At 36.6% G+C, this 18783-nt stretch overlaps 5 protein-coding genes and 1 non-coding gene across 16 annotated transcripts; 1 reads left to right on the top strand and 5 right to left on the bottom strand.

The window, feature by feature from the left end:
• Positions 1–240: 240 nt before the first annotated feature.
• SIZ1 (DNA-binding protein with MIZ/SP-RING zinc finger, PHD-finger and SAP domain-containing protein) lies at positions 241–6694 on the bottom strand. 6 transcript variants are annotated; one of them, NM_001125993.1, is made up of 19 exons: positions 6363–6508; positions 6149–6264; positions 5800–5880; positions 5538–5580; positions 5356–5428; positions 5099–5261; positions 4804–4934; positions 4428–4496; positions 4097–4184; positions 3942–4017; positions 3657–3730; positions 3420–3527; positions 2775–2936; positions 2566–2670; positions 2402–2482; positions 1115–2318; positions 731–866; positions 564–645; positions 260–479 (listed from the first exon to the last, which is right to left on the bottom strand). In NM_001125993.1, the coding sequence occupies exons 2-18, from the start codon at positions 6170–6172 to the stop codon at positions 606–608; spliced, it is 2658 nt and encodes an 885-aa protein (NP_001119465.1). In that variant the 5' UTR covers positions 6173–6264; positions 6363–6508; the 3' UTR covers positions 260–479; positions 564–605. The 6 variants fall into 6 exon arrangements, with proteins under 6 accessions (NP_200849.2, NP_974969.1, NP_001332003.1 ...); NM_203240.3 differs by having other exon boundaries at positions 250–645; positions 6363–6637; NM_001345415.1 differs by having other exon boundaries at positions 251–479; positions 564–866; positions 6363–6538.
• Positions 6695–8099: 1405 nt separating this feature from the next.
• Positions 8100–8305, bottom strand: MIR391. Its single transcript, NR_143364.1, has one exon. It is a non-coding gene; the product is annotated as a microRNA ath-MIR391 precursor (primary transcript).
• Positions 8306–9061: 756 nt separating this feature from the next.
• AT5G60400 (uncharacterized protein) lies at positions 9062–10405 on the top strand. 3 transcript variants are annotated; one of them, NM_203239.2, is made up of 2 exons: positions 9062–9726; positions 9821–10405. In NM_203239.2, exons 1-2 carry the CDS (start codon positions 9644–9646, stop codon positions 10011–10013), a joined length of 276 nt encoding a protein of 91 aa, NP_974968.1. In that variant the 5' UTR covers positions 9062–9643; the 3' UTR covers positions 10014–10405. The 3 variants fall into 3 exon arrangements, with proteins under 3 accessions (NP_974968.1, NP_001318849.1, NP_974967.1); NM_203238.1 differs by having other exon boundaries at positions 9236–9312; positions 9821–10258; NM_001345414.1 differs by having other exon boundaries at positions 9171–10325.
• On the bottom strand, positions 10378–12802 carry AT5G60390 (GTP binding Elongation factor Tu family protein). Of its 3 annotated transcripts, none has more exons than NM_125432.4 (3): positions 12674–12802; positions 11711–12174; positions 10378–11610 (listed from the first exon to the last, which is right to left on the bottom strand). In NM_125432.4, exons 2-3 carry the CDS (start codon positions 12170–12172, stop codon positions 10723–10725), a joined length of 1350 nt encoding a protein of 449 aa, NP_200847.1. In that variant the 5' UTR covers positions 12173–12174; positions 12674–12802; the 3' UTR covers positions 10378–10722. The 3 variants fall into 3 exon arrangements, with proteins under 3 accessions (NP_200847.1, NP_001318848.1, NP_001119464.1); NM_001125992.1 differs by having other exon boundaries at positions 10542–11610; positions 12678–12734; NM_001345413.1 differs by having other exon boundaries at positions 11711–12740.
• A 787-nt stretch (positions 12803–13589) lies between these two features.
• Positions 13590–15478, bottom strand: AT5G60380 (transmembrane protein, putative (DUF239); the record flags this gene model as incomplete). Its single annotated transcript, NM_125431.1, has 7 exons — positions 13590–13982; positions 14260–14391; positions 14468–14521; positions 14611–14769; positions 14840–15028; positions 15123–15209; positions 15371–15478. The coding sequence occupies 7 exons, from the start codon at positions 15476–15478 to the stop codon at positions 13590–13592; spliced, it is 1122 nt and encodes a 373-aa protein (NP_200846.1).
• An 858-nt stretch (positions 15479–16336) lies between these two features.
• AT5G60370 (exonuclease V-like protein) lies at positions 16337–18732 on the bottom strand. Of its 2 annotated transcripts, NM_125430.3 has the most exons (7): positions 18163–18732; positions 17969–18073; positions 17733–17854; positions 17442–17597; positions 17186–17339; positions 16979–17055; positions 16337–16887 (listed from the first exon to the last, which is right to left on the bottom strand). In NM_125430.3, the coding sequence occupies exons 1-7, from the start codon at positions 18538–18540 to the stop codon at positions 16638–16640; spliced, it is 1242 nt and encodes a 413-aa protein (NP_200845.1). In that variant the 5' UTR covers positions 18541–18732; the 3' UTR covers positions 16337–16637. The 2 variants fall into 2 exon arrangements, with proteins under 2 accessions (NP_200845.1, NP_001332244.1); NM_001345412.1 differs by having other exon boundaries at positions 16344–16887; positions 16979–17339; positions 18163–18608.
• Between the last annotated feature and the right edge of the window lie 51 nt (positions 18733–18783).

The following is an 18783-nucleotide window of genomic DNA, read 5'->3' as shown; positions in this document are numbered from 1 at the left end:
TCTAACACACCACGAACCACATCATTTTGCACATAAACAGAATACAACGAGCACACTTGTCCAGGATGAACAACGAAAGGATTGGATTGGATTGTCCGCAAGGATTAAGCTTATAACAGTTGTTATATCCTTAAACGAGCATCATGTAGTACTGTTGTCTTCTTTGTCTTTGGCAGAGAAGTATAATGCTTCTGGGCTTCTGGCTTTGACCATAACCATGAAGTTAATCACATGCAACACAATTTGCAATGGAGGAGAAGAGCTGAATTTTTCTAATTAATAAATAAAATTTGGAGCCCATAATTTACATTGCTATATCTCTCTATAGCTCCTGGCTTCGAAGTAATTTTATCATCGTCCACACAAAAAAAACCTATTTCGAGTATACAAACTACTAATTAAATCGGAACCACTGTGCCCACTTTTCTTTTCTATCAGAGAAACTAAATCAGCCAGTGCTTCGCTTTGCAAATTACATCCTGCAGTGTAGCAGACAAGGCCAAGATTCTGAACCGATATTGAAGAGAGAGTCAACAACATCATACAAGTGAAAATATCAATACCGGTTCAATTCTTGCCTGCACAGAGAATTATGCAAATCTTGTTTAAACTCCGGTGTCTTGTCTGATGATCCTGTTCATTGTTCTGTGCATAGCGTTAAGAATCAAAAGGAACACCGAATCATCCCAAGAGAGACACAACAGAACAGACAAATCAGGAAGAATATTACTCAGAATCCGAGTCAATGGAGAGGTACATCCGAGGTCTTACAGAACGCTTCTGGCGAGGAAATGAAAATGGATTATCTGATCTTTGCTTCTTTGCCTTGTCTTGTCTACTGTCATTCATACCCAGAAGCAACGACGCTGCAAATACGCAGTAATAGTCAGTAAGTATACCACATGGACTATGGACATATATAAAGTAGCATATTCAAAGACAAAATACGCCACATAGAAACTAAAACAGATATTTCTTCTTCAGTTGTTTATAAGACCTAGCTAGCAGCTTAGTAAAGTGATGAAAAAGGTAATGCAACATCAAGAACATGGTCCACATTTTTAGGTCCCTTTGATGTTTTCAGGAAAGCATTAGTCTCAGACAGGGAACAAACCAGTCTCTGTTGTAGTATCCATAGAACCTTCCCTCGTAGACATCTGATGGCTTGAGTTAATCCCGTTTGTAGTTGCAGGATCTCCATGATTCCCAGAGGCGCTATCGCCTAGCCTAAGCGAGATCCAGTCTTCACTACGGAGACCATTTGACATATCAGCTTGGTTTTTAAAACCCGACTGAGCTGAAGCATCTGGTTTTGTTGGCAAAAATATTTGAAGTGAGGGATCGTCTCTACCAAATGCAAGAGGATTGTCAACTAGGCCATCGTTTGCTTCAGATCGGCCAGTAGAGCCAGGAACCACAGGAACAGATGCCATTGATGTCTCAGGAGCCATGGTATAACCTCCATTTATTTCAGGAGAACAGTTTAGTGGACTATGATGATGCAAACCAACTAAACCTCCTGAAACGTCAGCATCAGATCTAAATAGTTGGAACCCAGGGGCTTCTGGAGTTTCAGAAGGAAATGACCAAAGGGGCGTATCAAATTCATCATCATCATTGAAAAGACCTAAGCCTGAACTTCCCCCAGCTATGCTGTGTGGGTCCTCATTATATGAGTTAATTATTCCAGGAGGGTTCAGTGGAAAAGTAAGTCCACCATCTGTTTGACAACCACTGTATGCAGGCCCTGGAGTGATCACTAAATCATTCTCGTCATCAGAATCACTCAGAACGATGACTTCATTATTTCCACCCTCGCCAGATTGGTTTCTGTCAGGAAAGTTATAACCTGAATCAACATTCATGGAAATGGAATCAAGTTCCATGCCGTTGGCTACAAAGTCAAAAGTTCCAATAGCATCCTGGTTTACGCTTGCATCATCACCATCCCTACCACTTCCAGTAGCACTACTACTCATTGGTATAATATTCTTCTCCTGATACCCAACCTTTTCTTGCCTATTACTGGAAGATAATCCATTTGTATTAGGTTTGCTAACTTCCCAAATGCCATTACGATTCTTCCTTATTCCAAGTTTTAGCGGGGCTGGACCATCTGAGTAACCTTCTTGCTTAACCGGTAACATTTCCATCTTCCGTTTAATATCAACAGCAGAGGGGCAAAGGCTACCATCAGGTGCATGCCACTGTGAGAGTTCCCCCAGTTCCCTTCGCTCACTCTCTCTTTTGAACTTTACACGCCAAGAACCATCAGGTTTCACTTCAATTTCAGTCACCTCTTCATCACAATGCTTCATCTGTCGTGCAGGAAGACAACTACTGAATAAAAGCGTAGATACAAAGATTTTAAGAATTCTTGAATTCCCATAAGAATACATACCTTAGACGTGATACGGTTAAAATAAGGATCGACGATTACATGCTCCACTGAGTAGTTCTTCAGACAAATAGGGCACTGCCACTGCATGTTAACAAACCCCAGAACAACTAAAGTCAGAAAACAAGAGACATAACCCAATATCTAGACAAGGATAGTAGACCTACCTTTCTGGAACGTTGATTCAACTCCACAAACACATCAAGGTCAAAACAGCCCATGTGCACACAGGGTAAAAATCTCCCAGCAACTTTTATCCTAGAACCGCTCATCTAATGACGCAAACAGAAAAGACAATAAAAAAAATTCAGTCTGCAAGATAGCCCTAGGAAGAGGATAAGTATAAAAACTGGGCTACGAGCTATTAGTAACTTACAGGACACCGAAGATTGACACCGAAGAAATCAGCAACAACTTCAATGTCACTATCACTGTCGGCATTATCATCTCCACCTCCACCTCCAATGCATCGGCGGACACGTGCAAGAGCATCTTCAAAAGTCTCCCCTTTACCCTCTTCTGGAATCAAATTTAGAACCTAGATGCAAAAATGAGTATATATATAAGCAACTTGGAGATCATTAGATCATTAACGTACAATATGAATTCCTCTGTATACAAGAACACCAACAAAAGTGATAAATATATTGATTAAAGGGATAAATGTTGCAGCACAAGGACAGACTACACTTCCGTAACCAAATCTCATACAAGGCCAGGCTCAGTGGCTCATATACGTGAAATATAGGAAGAAGAATAGGACTGTGAAATTTGAAATCTGACTAACTTTTCTAGATTTAGTGGGAGTGGGAAATAACATGGGAATAGTTTAACGTAAGTGTGTAACCACAGGTAACTTCCACAAAATTACTTTCTTGGGTACGCCAACATAATTTATTCTTTCTTTTTGTATTCAGAATATTAATTTCGTTCCTTTTTGAACATTTATGTTTGGACTCTTCATTGACCACATATACGACCAAATCTTTGAATGTTTCTTATGCATATATGTTATCAGTACCTGTTGTAGAGTCCTGCGCTTCACAAGTCTGACCCCAAAACAAAAAATCCGAACGTCACCTCCACTCAAGGATATTCTGTTAACTCCATCCCTAATACAAGATGTAATCTGCCAAAATAGTAAAATGAAATGGTTAAAACTTACATCACTGATTGCTAGATTTTCAATGTATGAGAGATTGACTCCTATATGTAATTCAAAAGGGTTACTACTCAAAAGGGATGATAAAAAACACACAATGGGTCCATCGTCGCGGCCGTTGACTCCCAAAAGCTGTCCTCCAGGTCGATTAATTGCACGTACAGGCACACCTATGAAATGATAGGGTATATATCATGAATCCCACATCAGAAACATACACAGTCTTATTGAGTATGATCAGAATAACAGACAAATAAAGACAATGTGAATGTGAATGGAATGTGCCCACAGGAATTTATGCAACATGAAATAAAACAACATTCCCCTGTTTCAAAGGAAATGCTCAACCGACTAAAACTCTGGTCGATGTCATTGTCATACCATTGACCTGCAGATCAGCATACTGAGGCCACTGCATCCTAAAGAGAACTTTATCATTCAAGAGCATACACCAAGCCTAAACAAAATTGATTTCCAGTTAGAAACGTATAGGTAGATACACCTTGACATATTAAATGTAGTTTACAAAACCCAACCTGAACATCGTACTCTGGTTTGGCCAAAAGGTCCTTGTCTGCCCTTGTGATTTGAAATGTTCTCTCCACACTCTGCATTGTGCTTGCACTGAAAAGTTTTGGATCGGAGTATTAGTACAAACAAAAGCCAGTAACAGTATTTCTTCAGCAGGTGCTATGCATATAGCCAGGAAACAATTGTCATTCTTGAAACTAGAATGAATGTCTTATACCAGTTCCAAGTAGAAAATTTAAAGTCAAAGTGACTTATAAAGTACCAATTCACACAATAATGGCACTGAAAGTACACTCGTTCAAAGCAATAGCAATATCAAGAATATAAAATTCTTACCCATCATTTGGGATAGTCGTTGCAGTCAGCCTCACTGGAGAGAGTGGATGTGCCACTGTAACCCAAAATCTGAACAAGGAAACCATGTAGGAAAACCGTGAATAATCATGCTATAGGATATCCACAGGTGCTAATGTAAAGATAGGAAATAATATATAAAAGAAAATTGACAACTATGAAAACAGTACTAGAAGAAGAAGAACAATCAAACGCAAAGAAACTAGAATGCAAAGCATGTCAAATGTATAAATATGTCTTTCTTTTCAGTTATGGCAGGAAAGAATCATAAAGCAGTGAGGGAGGAACTCAGATGGAAAATCAATCACATATCAAACTTAAACTCAGACAGGAAAAGTAAAATCCTTGAAACACATACGGGTCAGCTCGAGTAAGTCGGCAGATTTCACAATAAAATGATTCCGGAAGTGGTGGATTCCCATCCATAGGCTTATCTGGGAGAATAACACAGCCAACATGCTGCCAAACATGGCATCTTGGATCCTCACACTGAAATCGGAAGAAAAAAAACAAAAATTACAGCCAGAAAGTATCACCAAACTTCACAAATGTAATCAATGATAAATACATCACACCATCGACCATAAAATACAAAGAAATTGTCTACAGTCAGCTCAAACAGGAATAAACGCAGTGAGTTCATCCCAGATTACCTGTATCATTGAGTCTGTTTCTAGCGAGTTTCCACAAACACATCGAACTTTAATTTCTGGTTGGAAGGGGTCTTCAGGCTCTCCCTTAACTTTCAGATTACTGGTATCTGAACTCACTTGTCCTTTTGATGCTAAATCACTTGCCCCAGATACTTGCATTTTCCTATGGAACACAATATAAAATTAATGGTAACAAAGAACCGCCACAAAAAGCATGGCATCTCCTAAGAAATCTATTGAAAGAAACGAGCACTCACCTATATGTATCGTCCACTAATTTGGCAACTGCTTCCTTTGCCACTGTATTCTTTTTAGACAACAACCTGGCAGCTGTCAGTAGGGAATGAAAACGGAAGCTTATTAGAAGAAGATGGCAGAGCTAGCAGTGACTCTTAATACACCAAAACGTGAATAAACAAAAGCAAGTGGTTCATATAACCTTGTTCATCAGAAAGAAGGGTCAAGATCCGGTCGACAAGTTCCTGCACAAGAAAATTTCAAAAAGAAGTTAAATTTTTTGGTGAAAGAATAAAACAGATAACACTCTTTGCAAGGTAATGTCTTAGATTTATCTTGGAAACTGCTATATAGCTCAAGACAGCAATAATTATCACCCAAAACATCATCTTCTCTACTATAATCATTCCAAAACAATCACAAACATAATCACGACCAATGGAAGATTAGAGAACGATACTAACCTGCTTCTTTCCCTGTTTCGAAAGTCCCAGCTGAGTGAGCACATCCTTGAGCTCTTTTATCCGAAAATATGAAAGTTTTTCCTGCAACCCACAACAAAAACACAACGTTAAGCTTAACTAGAGCAAGACTAAATTCAATAACAGCAACCACGAACCATAATCCAAAACCCTTATGAGATAAAGGATCGTTTTTTACTCCCAGCAATACAATCTAGATCATAAACAAAACGGAAAAGCAAAGCTTTTTTGAAACATCCACTCTATATACCAATCAACACATTCATAACAAGTTCAAATCAACAAAAATTATAAACCAACAAGCATCCATAGATCTTTCAGACAATAATACCTTACAATTAGCTTCCAAATCCATGTCTTCAACACCAGACACAAACAAGAACCAAAAGCTCAGTTCAAAACACACGAACCTAAACTCCAGCAATTAGTCTCCATACAGCAACCGATCTAAATTAACAGAAAAAAAAGAAGGAGTTACTGAAACGAAAACCCTTGAAATTCCAAAAGACAAGACCTTTAAAGACTATTAAACGGAAAATACAAACCATGAAATCGGATACTTGATCAAACCCTATCGAAATTGATAGGTTAATGAGAGAATTGAGATGATTAGAAACTAGGGTTTTCACAGCTACGATAAGATTTTCTTTGGCCAAGGAAGAGGAAAATAAAAAGACAACCAAACCCAGACGAAGAAAAATCGATCCGCCGAGACGAAAACAAAACAAGGGTTGCCGGACGAGTCGCCGATTATCAAATCCGGTTTAATTTTCGCGCAATACGTCCGGGTTTAGTTCCTGTGTGGTCACGTGCACGGTCGTCCCCCCCACCAATATTGACGTGTTTTTGACTTTCGGTTCTCACACCACTTATTTACGACCGTAACGGAGTCTTTGTTATTTTAATCGAATATTCCCCACGTTTTATGACATCAGCCGTTCGATCAGACCGGACCGGTTTGTTATATTTTAACCTCAATTTGTTTATTTGCCGGTTTATAGTATATATCAAATCAATTTGGAAGTTTATCATCCGAAAACATGGTTTTCCATATGTCTCTCATGGCATATGTAGATATTGTATTATTTGATTCTAATTCTTCTAAGTAAGAATTTGGAAACATATTTCATGTCTCTTTTCTTCATTTGTTTTCATTGAATTGACATAGAATGTACATTGAATTGACATTTCTCACCCTCGCTAAATTCATTGAGAATTGTGGCTCAATTCTTCCATATGTGCATTATAGTTAAACTACGAATAAAGGATACAAGTGAGCAAAACCCTACTTTCAAGTTTCAACTAGTAAATCTATCGAATGGATTGCTAGACCGGATAATTCATACTCATTACGGGATGGTTCGTAAAACATGTGGGAAATTATCTTATATATCCACCAAATATTTGAGGTCTCGTAAGCATGTGATCTTGCAAATTGATACGTGGACCAAATTAGATATTGGACACATTTATATGTTCTTTCTATATGTAAAAAGCTTCATTCCGTGTGGAGTTCATTTGTTACAAGAAATGAGATATTATAGATATCAAATAGCATGAAGCTCTTTCTTCAACACTATTTCTACATACAAAAAAAAACATTATATACCAATTAGTGGTGGACTTCTGGTGATAAGATTTGGCTTTTTATCTTTTTGGATGCTGTGTTTTGAACAATGACTTGTCGAGTTTGAACCAAATTTGGTGTTAACCCGAGATATTAAAAAAAGGTTTAATTAGACCTATAGATTTTCCTTGTTCTGCTTAATGAAGATTCTAGAGTAGTCGTGAGCTGGTCTCATTGACTTGATATTTTTTTTGCTTCTAATGGAATGAGATATCTTGAGTTCATGATGTGGATAGTTTTCAAAGATTTGTCAACCTTTTCGTCTTAACATTTTTATATGTCCCTTGTCAAAGGCAAAGAAACATATCGAAAGTAAAAGAAAAGACATTTTTTTCTTGTGGGTGAGAATCAAACCAAACTTGTGAGAATTCTGCAAACGTACACAACTCTTAAATTGATAAAGCTTTTCTTGAAACTTTCAGGCTGAGGATGTGCTGCTAATCATGTGAGCTCCTTGCTGAGCTAACATTCAAAAGACCAAAACATATTTGAGCAAATAGCAAGAACCTATCTTGGAACAGATTATCATTTTAGGTAAGAGAAGACGATCTAGAGGCTCAAACCAAGGTCCTCTACGGAGCAGTTTCATTGTTTTTATGGTGTTACTATGTAAGTAGAAAGAGAATAGTTTATGAATATTAAGATGCATCTTTGTTAGAGGGTGATTATTGAACAACTGAAATACCTTGATCTCTCCGTATTAAGATGCATATATAAGGATTGCTACGTAGGAGAGATACCGTCACCACTAGTTAACTTCTTAGAAGAGGTGATGGCGCTATCTCTCCTGCGAAGCAAATCTTTATTTGCAGTTTTAAAACCATAGAAGAAGCAAGACCACTTGTATGTGTAATCACTCTATTAGTATCACCTCATCCATATATATATTATTACCTTAAGGTCAAAGAAGAGTGGACTTAATTTACACTGTCACTATCTTTGCTCTTAAATCATAATTGTCATTTAGTTTGCTGCTTTCTATGTGGCTACAATCAAATGATTATCAGGATTATTATCCCAAGTGAGGTCATGTTGTTAACGTCATCTCCAATGATTTGGCATTACCTTCATTTCCAAGAATTCACATTGATAAGTTTTTTTGTGTGTGTATATACTCTGTAGTTTATTTGAGCTCTTGATTTTGCATCTATACACAGATGCTACATATGTTCATGAACATAGATAGTGGAGAAAATTTTGGTACTTATCCATAACTAGTCCTTTGTGACCCATGTTACATATGTTGGTACTATGTCTCAAAAGCAATGACTTATCCATAACTAGTCCCTTGTATAATGTTGGTACTATGTACTATGAACAGCTCCTGGATTGTCACTTTGTAGCAAGTAGATTCTTGTAACACTCAACCATACCAACTAGCATATAATATTCTAATTATAGGCATAAATCTCAACAAAACACTTTTGACTGCTAGTTTTTAGTCTTTTTGGAGACCAAATTTCATTGTTAAGATTTGATCAAAAGGTATTATTCAAGTTATATGCAAATCATTGCAAGATTTGTTCCAATAATCATCAATTCCAAAAGTAAATGCCTTTGTCTCATTGTTACCATGTAATAAATGGTGAAAGTGATGTTAAATCTTGCATCACTGTTTTTAAGGGTCTGCTTAATACAGAAGTTTAGGTGGGAATTACTTTAATGAGCAAGTTGGTTCAAAAAACAAGTTGACAAGACTTGATATGAATGATTTAGCAGATGAGAGGCTGCATTTATTCTTGCTGAAAAAGAATAAAACTGAAAAGCCCTTATTGTCCTCGTCATACTTTTATCAATCCAACTGAGGAAAAAAAAAGAACAGTCCAAATTAGCTAGAGTTGTCTTTATTATCATGCGGAGGAAAAAAGGTAAAGTGAAACCAAAATTTATTTTCACTATAACACAAAGATCATATTCAGAACTATTTTCTTTTTAATTCACTCACAGACGGTACTTTTCTATAAAGTTTGATTAATGCATTTTAATAGTAGAAGAAGAAGAGACCATACCTAATACCTACTACTCTCAAATGCACAACACACCACAGGACAAAAAAATCTTTCTCTCATATTAATTACATGGTACCATTATATATCTATACTCTCTTTAACCCATTACCAATTCAAGATCTTGTCTTTTTTTTTCTTCTTAAAAACAAGATCCAAATTTCTGAAAAATCCATTCACTACAAAGAAAGAAATGCTGTCTACAACTCTTAGTGGTAACTATGGCTTCCCTCTGTGCATCTCTGGGATCACTCAGCAATTAAGTCTGTCCAAAGAGTAATATTTCTCTGTTTCACTTATGCTCTCTGTCTTGAGATCTTCTCTGTTTATTTGACTTGTCTCTTTTTCTCTCTCTCTGTGGATGTTGAAGAATGGCAGATCATGACAAGAGAAGGAAGGTGATACAGAGGAGAAGGAGATCAGAAGGTAAACATGAGTACAAGAGCCATGGTGAAGAAGATGTGGAGAGGCTTCAAGAGAATGAAGATGTTAGAGATCTAGTTGCTTTACTACAAGATCTAGGCTTGTGGAGCTTTTCTTCTCACACAGCCAAAGCTGCTTAGTGTTTTTACTTTTATTACAAGATGTTGTAGGTTTGTGGAGCTTTTCTTCCCCACACAGCAAAAGCTGCTGCTTAGTGTTTAAGAAATCCAAAAGCCTTTTCATTATTAGATCTCACTGAGTTTATGTTTCTTGTAGAACTGCAGATCACAGAATCTTTAGCTGGAAAGCATTTTAAGTTATTCGGGATGTTTTTCATTGTTGTTGTTGACACGTTTATTTGTCGTTGGTGAGATGTTTTTACTGCATCTTTTGGCCTTATCCATTTCTTTTGGTTTTTAGTTCTCAGCATTTTTTATTGATAAATTACTATTTCTGTTTGTTGATTGAGAACCTAAGTCTTTTTAAAAAGTTCGTATGAAGTAATTGTCAGAAAACACTAAGCACAAGTTAATTCTAACGAAACTATAGAACCCTATCTCTTACATAGATCTTAAAACGCTAAGTATGGTTGGGTTGATCTCTGAATGATTGTTTAAACAAGAACAAAGAAAGACAGCAACTTTGTAACACAACTCCTAAATAAGTTTCAAGCAAAATTATCCGGAAACTGCATAATTGAAAACCATAATAAAAAGTCTCAGAGATATCCAAAAAGGAGGGAGAGAGAAAGTCACAGAAATAAAGAGAAAAAAGAAAAAGGCTCAAACGCCATCAAAGTTTTAAGAACCAAAGAAAACCATAAGAGAGTCGATCATAACGAAAGTCTCATCATTTGGCACCCTTCTTCACTGCAGCCTTGGTGACCTTGGCTCCAGTTGGGTCCTTCTTGTCCACGCTCTTAATAACACCAACAGCAACGGTCTGCCTCATGTCCCTAACAGCGAAACGTCCCAAAGGTGGGTACTCGGAGAAAGTCTCAACAACCATGGGCTTGGTTGGGGTCATCTTAACCATACCAGCGTCACCATTCTTCAAAAACTTGGGCTCCTTCTCAATCTCCTTACCAGAACGCCTGTCAATCTTGGTCAAGATCTCAGAGAACTTGACTGCAATGTGAGAGGTGTGGCAATCGAGAACTGGGGCGTAACCGTTACCAATCTGACCAGGGTGGTTCATGATGATGACCTGGGAGGTGAAGTTGGCGGCACCCTTAGCTGGATCATCCTTGGAGTTAGAGGCAACGTATCCTCTCTTAAGATCCTTGACAGCAACATTCTTGACATTGAATCCAACATTGTCACCGGGAAGTGCCTCAAGAAGAGACTCGTGGTGCATCTCAACAGACTTAACCTCAGTGGTCAACCCTGTGGGAGCAAAGGTAACAACCATACCAGGCTTGATCATACCAGTCTCAACACGTCCCACTGGCACCGTTCCAATACCACCAATCTTGTAGACATCCTGAAGTGGAAGACGAAGGGGCTTGTCTGATGGCCTCTTGGGCTCGTTGATCTGGTCAAGAGCCTCAAGAAGAGTTGGTCCCTTGTACCAGTCAAGGTTGGTTGACCTCTCAATCATGTTGTCTCCCTCGAATCCAGAGATTGGCACAAATGGGATTTTGTCAGGGTTGTATCCGACCTTCTTCAGGTATGAAGACACCTCCTTGATGATTTCATCGTACCTAGCCTTGGAGTATTTGGGGGTGGTGGCATCCATCTGTTAGGCGAAAATAGAAAAAGACGCAAGTTAGCAACAAATAAAACGAATCAATCAATCACAAAAGCAGATACAATGATGAATACGAAAGTTATATTACCTTGTTACAACAGCAAATCATCTGCTTGACACCAAGGGTGAAAGCAAGAAGAGCGTGCTCACGGGTCTGACCATCCTTAGAGATACCAGCCTCAAAACCTCCAGTGGTGGAGTCAATGATAAGAACAGCACAATCAGCCTGGGAGGTACCAGTAATCATGTTCTTGATGAAATCACGATGTCCTGGGGCATCAATGACTGTGCAGTAGTACTTGGTGGTCTCGAACTTCCATAGAGCAATATCGATGGTAATACCACGCTCACGCTCGGCCTTAAGTTTGTCCAACACCCATGCGTACTTGAAGGACCTCTTGTTCATCTCAGCAGCCTCCTTCTCGAACCTCTCGATGACACGCTTGTCAATACCACCAAGCTTATAGATCAAGTGACCAGTTGTGGTCGATTTTCCAGAATCAACATGACCAATGACCACAATGTTAATGTGAAACTTCTCTTTACCCATAGCTGTCAAAACAAAAACAAAAATCGAAACATCAGAATCAACAAAAATACATCAACCATCAACTATACAACAACCAAAACGTCAACAATATAATCAAACACAGATCCACTGAAACAAAACCACATATCACCAGTTGAGCTATCATATCAAACCACGAGACAACAGGTATATCAAATCTAAGGAACATCACCAACCAAATACATCAGAATCAACTATAACCAGAGCAGATACAGATCGACATGATAAAAAACATGCGAAGACGATATCAAAACTAAACGCTATCAATTAATCAGAGGATTATACATCAGACTCAATAGGAACAATATTGATCGACGAGTAAACGGATCTAAAGCTAGAGAATCAAAAGCAGTATAACAACAGCAAAGAATAAGCGATAATCACAGTCAATATAGAGCTAAAACTAAGAATCTAAACCCTAAACAGCTACAATAATCATAAGAAGATGAAGATCGGAGACACTAAAGAGAGAAAATATCTAACCTGCAAGTAAGAATCTGAAAGGAGTCTTGCGGCTACGAAAATGTGAGAAATATGAGAGCGCACCCTAATCCTGGTCGACTCGAGGGTACTTATAGCTACGAGGTGTCTAGGGTTTTCGCTTTCTCTTTGTGGTTCTACTTTTACTAATTTGCCCTTACGCGTTTTGGGCCTTTCTATTTTTTTGGTTGTGAATTTACCCAACAAAGAATTACAAAAATGGATCCACAAAATTCTCATACATTTTTTTTTTCAATTTGAAATGTTAAATAGCTTATAATTATGTGTTGTTTGGTTAAGAAATTGTATAATTGTATAAATTTTTTTATAAAAAAACTCTCTTGATGATCGAAAAGGTGACGGAAAACCCTAGCCGTCATGAGTTGGCTTTGATAAATCTATGGAATTAAATTAATACTAGTATATAAATTGATAAATCGAAATTACAGCCTAATTAATGGGACATAAAACATATATTTAAATGCAGTCACACAATGGAGTTATTGAATAAATTCCGGTAGTTAGATTTTATTTTACATAATCAATATGCATTACGATAATTAATCGTTGAATCACAATATCCATCTTAACTTTAAAATCTAAATTTTTAAGTTGGTTTGCTATGGTTAAAGGAGACATTTAAGATTTTATTCAACTAATAACGGAGAATTTATGAGAGATTATAAATAAATTTTCTCCAAAACGTTGAATCACCATCATAAAGGAGTGTGTATGTCATCAATCATCATTAACTCTCATAACGAAACTTATCTAAGATATGTTTTCAATAGTCAACTCAATCACAGTTGAGAAATGATACATAAAACAAACAATTTTACTCTCATAATGAAATTTATATAGGATATGTTTTCGGTTTTGGGTACAATCTACACAAGTTCAAAGATTATACTCGCAAATATCAAACTCCACAAGAGATTCCTCCAGGACCACCATAATTGAAAAAGTATCCGAGTGGACTAGTCCAAAATCGAACTCTCTTACCAATTCGTAGCCCATAACATCTACTACTATCTAGCAACTCCACTATAGGAAACGCATTTATTTTACCTTTCTCATACTTGGAATATAAGACATCAACATTGGAAAACATGGCTGATCTCAAAGGACCTTTTGCCGGAAATTTACCATTACCCATTGGAGGGCTTAAACCAGAAGGTGAAGCCTGAACTACACCTCCAACTCCAACCATAGTAGCACCATTATCCATAAGGTAAAATAGCTCTTTTGGCCAATAACCGATATATGTATAAGGCGACATTTGTATAATCCACCAGTTTCGTGTTTGTTCATCCTTTTTAAGAGACAAAACAAAATTCATTTATTAAAAAAAAAATCATAGTAAAATCATGTGCTAATCAAAGTGTTTGGACCAAAAAGGCTATATATAGTCTGATATCACTGATTTGATTGTATTAATGATTAGTTTTAAGAATCATAAATCCTTCACTACTAAGTGAGAATGACATGAAAATATTGCCTAGAAACTTTAAAAAATAATTGAAACAAACAAAAAATCTGCAAAACATATTATTAAAAAACAAACGAAGTGTAGAAAATTAAAAACTTACTTGATGGATGGCCCATTGCAACGATGCAGGCTCCCCTGGCTTAAGGTACATGGGTTTGACTAAGGGAACCACATTCGATACTTGAACAAACCCTGGACATGCCATGTTATAACATCCTTTTCCACCTTTACCCTATCAAAATCATATGTAATATTTACATATTATTTGGTTAATGATTTCAGCATATATAATATGTTCACATGCTTACCATCCAAAATCCATATGTCCAAAGACGTCCGTCACCAAAAATGCCTGGATTTATCTGTTAAAAAGACTTGCACTACTGTAAGACTACCCATAACGTAAAATAGATTTTAAGGAAAAAAAAGAACAATAAAATGTAAAACGTACCATCATCCCCGTTGAAATGAAATTGACTTCGCCATAATGTCCACTGCCTAAATACATTTGACTATATGAGGCTTGATCTTCTCCAATGTTTAGGTTATATGCATTAAACTTAGCTTCTATACCATGATATGGACCACCGTGTTGCTTTACCCCAGCGATCTACCAATATACATGAACACTTGTAATATATAATTAGATCTAAGGTATTAACAGAAAAGTGAATGCGTACATGTGTTCCAGGGCTATCAGCTGATAACGGATTGAAATACTTGGCAGCCAAGAGTTGGGCTTTGGTGTTGAATTCTTTTGTGTTTCTCAATACAGGAATAGTTCCATATGGACATTCTATGTCCTTCTTATATGTTTTGTTGTTGCTAGTTTGATTCTTTAGCTCATGTCTTGATAATGATGGTTTCATCTTAACAAAAACAATAGCCAGATTCAAAACTCACATTTTTAAAAATCTAAAATGTATGTAGCAGACGAATTTCTGAAACCATATATATATATACCTGGATTGTGTGGTTTTTGAGCAAGGAATGATCAAGTCCTGGTTGTTTATAAATATCTATGCAATCGTATGTCACATTTTCACTTATCTGCCAATGACAAAAAAATAAAAAAAGAATTTTGTAATAATTTTAAACATAAAGAATGTTGAACTCCGTCCAAGATAGAAAAAAGATGATGTTGAATCAATTAAGTAGAGAACATAACTAAAAGTGAGACGTGGGTCTAAGTGTTTGTTTAAGGAGCTGACCTTGAAGGATCTGAGAGGCACCGTACATTGAACCGAACCAACTAGAGCTACTGAGAACAAAAGAGGCAAAAGATTCATAACAAGAGTGATCCTAGTTGTTGTAGACATTTTATTGGTTTTGTGACGACAACACTCTGTAATTTATACATTACCATGTCAACGAGAGAGAAATGGACATTTGACTGAATTTATTAAGGTATAGATACGAGAATTGTGGACTCCTACTATTAAAACTCAATCGTATATCTTGAAACTTATAACGTAAATGGACACTAAAAGTGAAAATATGCTACCTAAATTATAATCAGTTTGTTGACCCAAAATTCAATGTGCAAATCGTATTTGGTTCATTGGTTGCTACCGCATACCTCTCATGAGCGGCTAAACAAATGAAATATCCTACATTTATAATTACGATCAAAAGTCTACAGTTCAAAATAATGGGGTGTTATTAGTTTATAATTTCAAAAGAATTTTAGTTACTTAAAGTGTCATGTAAAATTTGTTGTTATTCAATCAAGATTTTTTAAAAGTTTGTTAAAGTTTTGTGTTATTCATTTAAAATTTGTAAAAAGTAATTTAAAATCTTCATAAATTTGAGGTTATTGGATTAATACTCTTATAAAGTCAGTAAAAGTTTTGTGCTATTCAATTAAAACAAAAGAATCTCTGATGTTTAATGATTTAATTTATTATGATAGATAAATTGTTTAAGATCATTTACAAGATTATGAAAAAACTAATCAACAAGATTATAAAAAACTCTCTAACAATAATTTAAAAACTTTCATTTATTTACTTTTTAGAATTTGAATGAAGTCATTAAAATTCCTTGTAAATTAAGAATCAAAGACACCCCCTAAATTGGTCACTAAAAATCATGCAAGCCGTTTGCGAAAAGTAAGCCGCTCAAAAACTAGAACAATGTATAATTTACATTTTTTCGTATATTAAGAACACATAAAACATTCAAAGATGCATTAATTCAGATATACAGAACGTAAAAATGCTATTGTCGATTACCTTAGAGATTCCAACAATGATGATACATACAAAGCGTGTGTTGGAAACGATACACAATAATCAAATTGCGGCATCCCGGTACAAATCAATCTTGGTACGCCTAACCAACCCTAATCAAACCACGGTTTAATCACTTAACTGCTATGCAATTTAAGGGAAGCAAATGTGGAAATTAAAGACAACACAAACATATATGTTAGCATTTAGCAGCTTTCGGTGAAAGAATCAACTTTTCATCTTCTTTTTAGCTTGGTAAAGGAGGAGCCTCTCTTGTTGGTGAGCTTGTGCTAGGAGATTCGAAACTCGGGTTTCCAGGGCAAGACTTAGCAAATTGGCAATACCGACATTTCCAACGTTCTTCTTCAGGAGTGTACCCAGCTTCTCGTTCATTTCTCCAGAACTCAATGACTTCTCTATATTTGCTCATCACCCATTCATGATCATGGTTGAATCTAATTTCAGCTATTATAGATTGGTCCTTCTGAAACTCGTACCTGAGGCAAAATTTCCCACTCAACTACAATCAGATGATCAGAGATATATTAATGTATTCTATAACATCAAGAACAAGCCATCTCTACTTACTTTAGTAATAGTTGATTATTTGCTATCGGAAGCATCTGAAAAGTGTTTTCATAGTACCTAACTATCTCTTCAAGTGTCTGCACCAAGTTAAAACTAGTAAGAAAATATCAATACAACCCCATTTCGAAGTGAGTAATTCTCTCTTCATAAACACATAAACTTTGGTTTAGTGAAAGATATATTGTACAGAGTCAAAGATAAGTATACCTGAGCTTTGATACCTGCATTAGCAATGTGATCTCTGACATCTTGGGATAAGACATAATTGCGATTCAAAGAAAAGTAGTCGAAAAAAGGTCCCGTTGGAAACCCTTCTTTCACAATAGTGTCCCATAGAAGCTTGTAAAGCATTAGCTGAAGCCTGTCAAATATAGTTAATTCAAGGACATTAACACAAAACTCCCACGTATTAAACCAAAACCAAAAATGACCAACGTTTTCCTTAACTCTATCAAACACTTACCTTCCATTCCTCCTCTGTGGCTCAGCTGGAAGTGTATCACGGAGTCGAGTCTTTGTATCTATCAATATTGGTCCGCTATCAGAAGACTCTTCTGCATACGCCTTTCTAAGCTCGTCAATAATTCCCACAATCCATTGACCTCCAACAAATCCTAAGCTTTACAAGGTAAAATGCAACATATTTAAAGTCTCATTTGATGTATGCTACAAAACATTATCTTGCTAGGAAAAGGTAAAAGCCACGAGAATGTTACAAAAGAAGATCGAAACTAGAGGGGTAGAAGGAACTCACAGTAGCAATTCACGAGTTCGTCCTTCAAACAAGAACTGATTAACACCAGCAATGGAATTCAACAGCTTCAATGCCCACTTATCTTCATTTGATTCAACTTTTACTCTCACTTTTTTAACTACCTACCCAATTATATAAACACAACAACAAGTAGATTTCATCAAATTGTTCACAAAACGATCAAGTACTCTTAATAGTAACAATAAGCCCCTAAGATCCATCATAGTGAATAATACCTCTTCTTCAAGCTGCAAATGACGAGCCTGACCAACTTTCATAGCTTTATTGACTTTTCTCCTGCCAAAACAAAGAACATTCTCCATTTGTTTCTCACACCATTCCTATAACCAAATAGAGAGAGATCACTATCATTGTCAAATGTGCTTATATGATCTCTTCTTTCCTATAATCTGTGATAAAAAAAACGTACAGTTCCGGTGAGATCTGTGACACCTAAAGCTTGATTTCTCCTAAATCGATGTAGATAAGACTCTTCGATATCTGAACAAGCCGATAATTTCCTCTTGGAGAAGAGAGTAATTGAGCGGATTGTTTTGGGACTTCCGCCGGCGGTTATCCGTGACGGAGAAACAGAACGGATCACGGAAGGGAGGATGGAGCGGGAGGCTGCAAGAGCTGCATCGAGAATAGCCATTTCTTCTTCACTGACGATCTCGATTGGGATCTCGGGGAAGACGACATGGTGACTTTGAGGGCTTGAAATAGAAACAGTCCCGGATTGAGCGGGCTTAGTGGATGTGGTGGTGCTAAGCGAGTCGGAGGTTGACTCGGAGGGTGACTCGGCCATGTTTTATTCGGAACCAACATGTGGTCTTCTTCTTCTTTCGTGTCCATGTAAAAAATTCAAATCAGAGTAAAAAAAATAAAAATTGTAATTATAATAAACTAATCATAGAATTTATATTTGAACTTAGAAAGGTAAACAAACAAATAAAATAAAAGTGAAATCAATTATTGTAGTGTTATATGCTGCTTTTTGTGAATTTGATGTCCAAAAACTAGATGAAGTTTTGTGTAAATGATTTTTTAT

This window comes from Arabidopsis thaliana, chromosome 5 (assembly GCF_000001735.4).
Source record: "Arabidopsis thaliana chromosome 5, partial sequence".
NCBI lineage: Eukaryota > Viridiplantae > Streptophyta > Magnoliopsida > Brassicales > Brassicaceae > Arabidopsis > Arabidopsis thaliana.
Note: the sequence above shows the minus strand (reverse complement) of the source record. Positions and strands in the feature narration are given on the sequence as shown.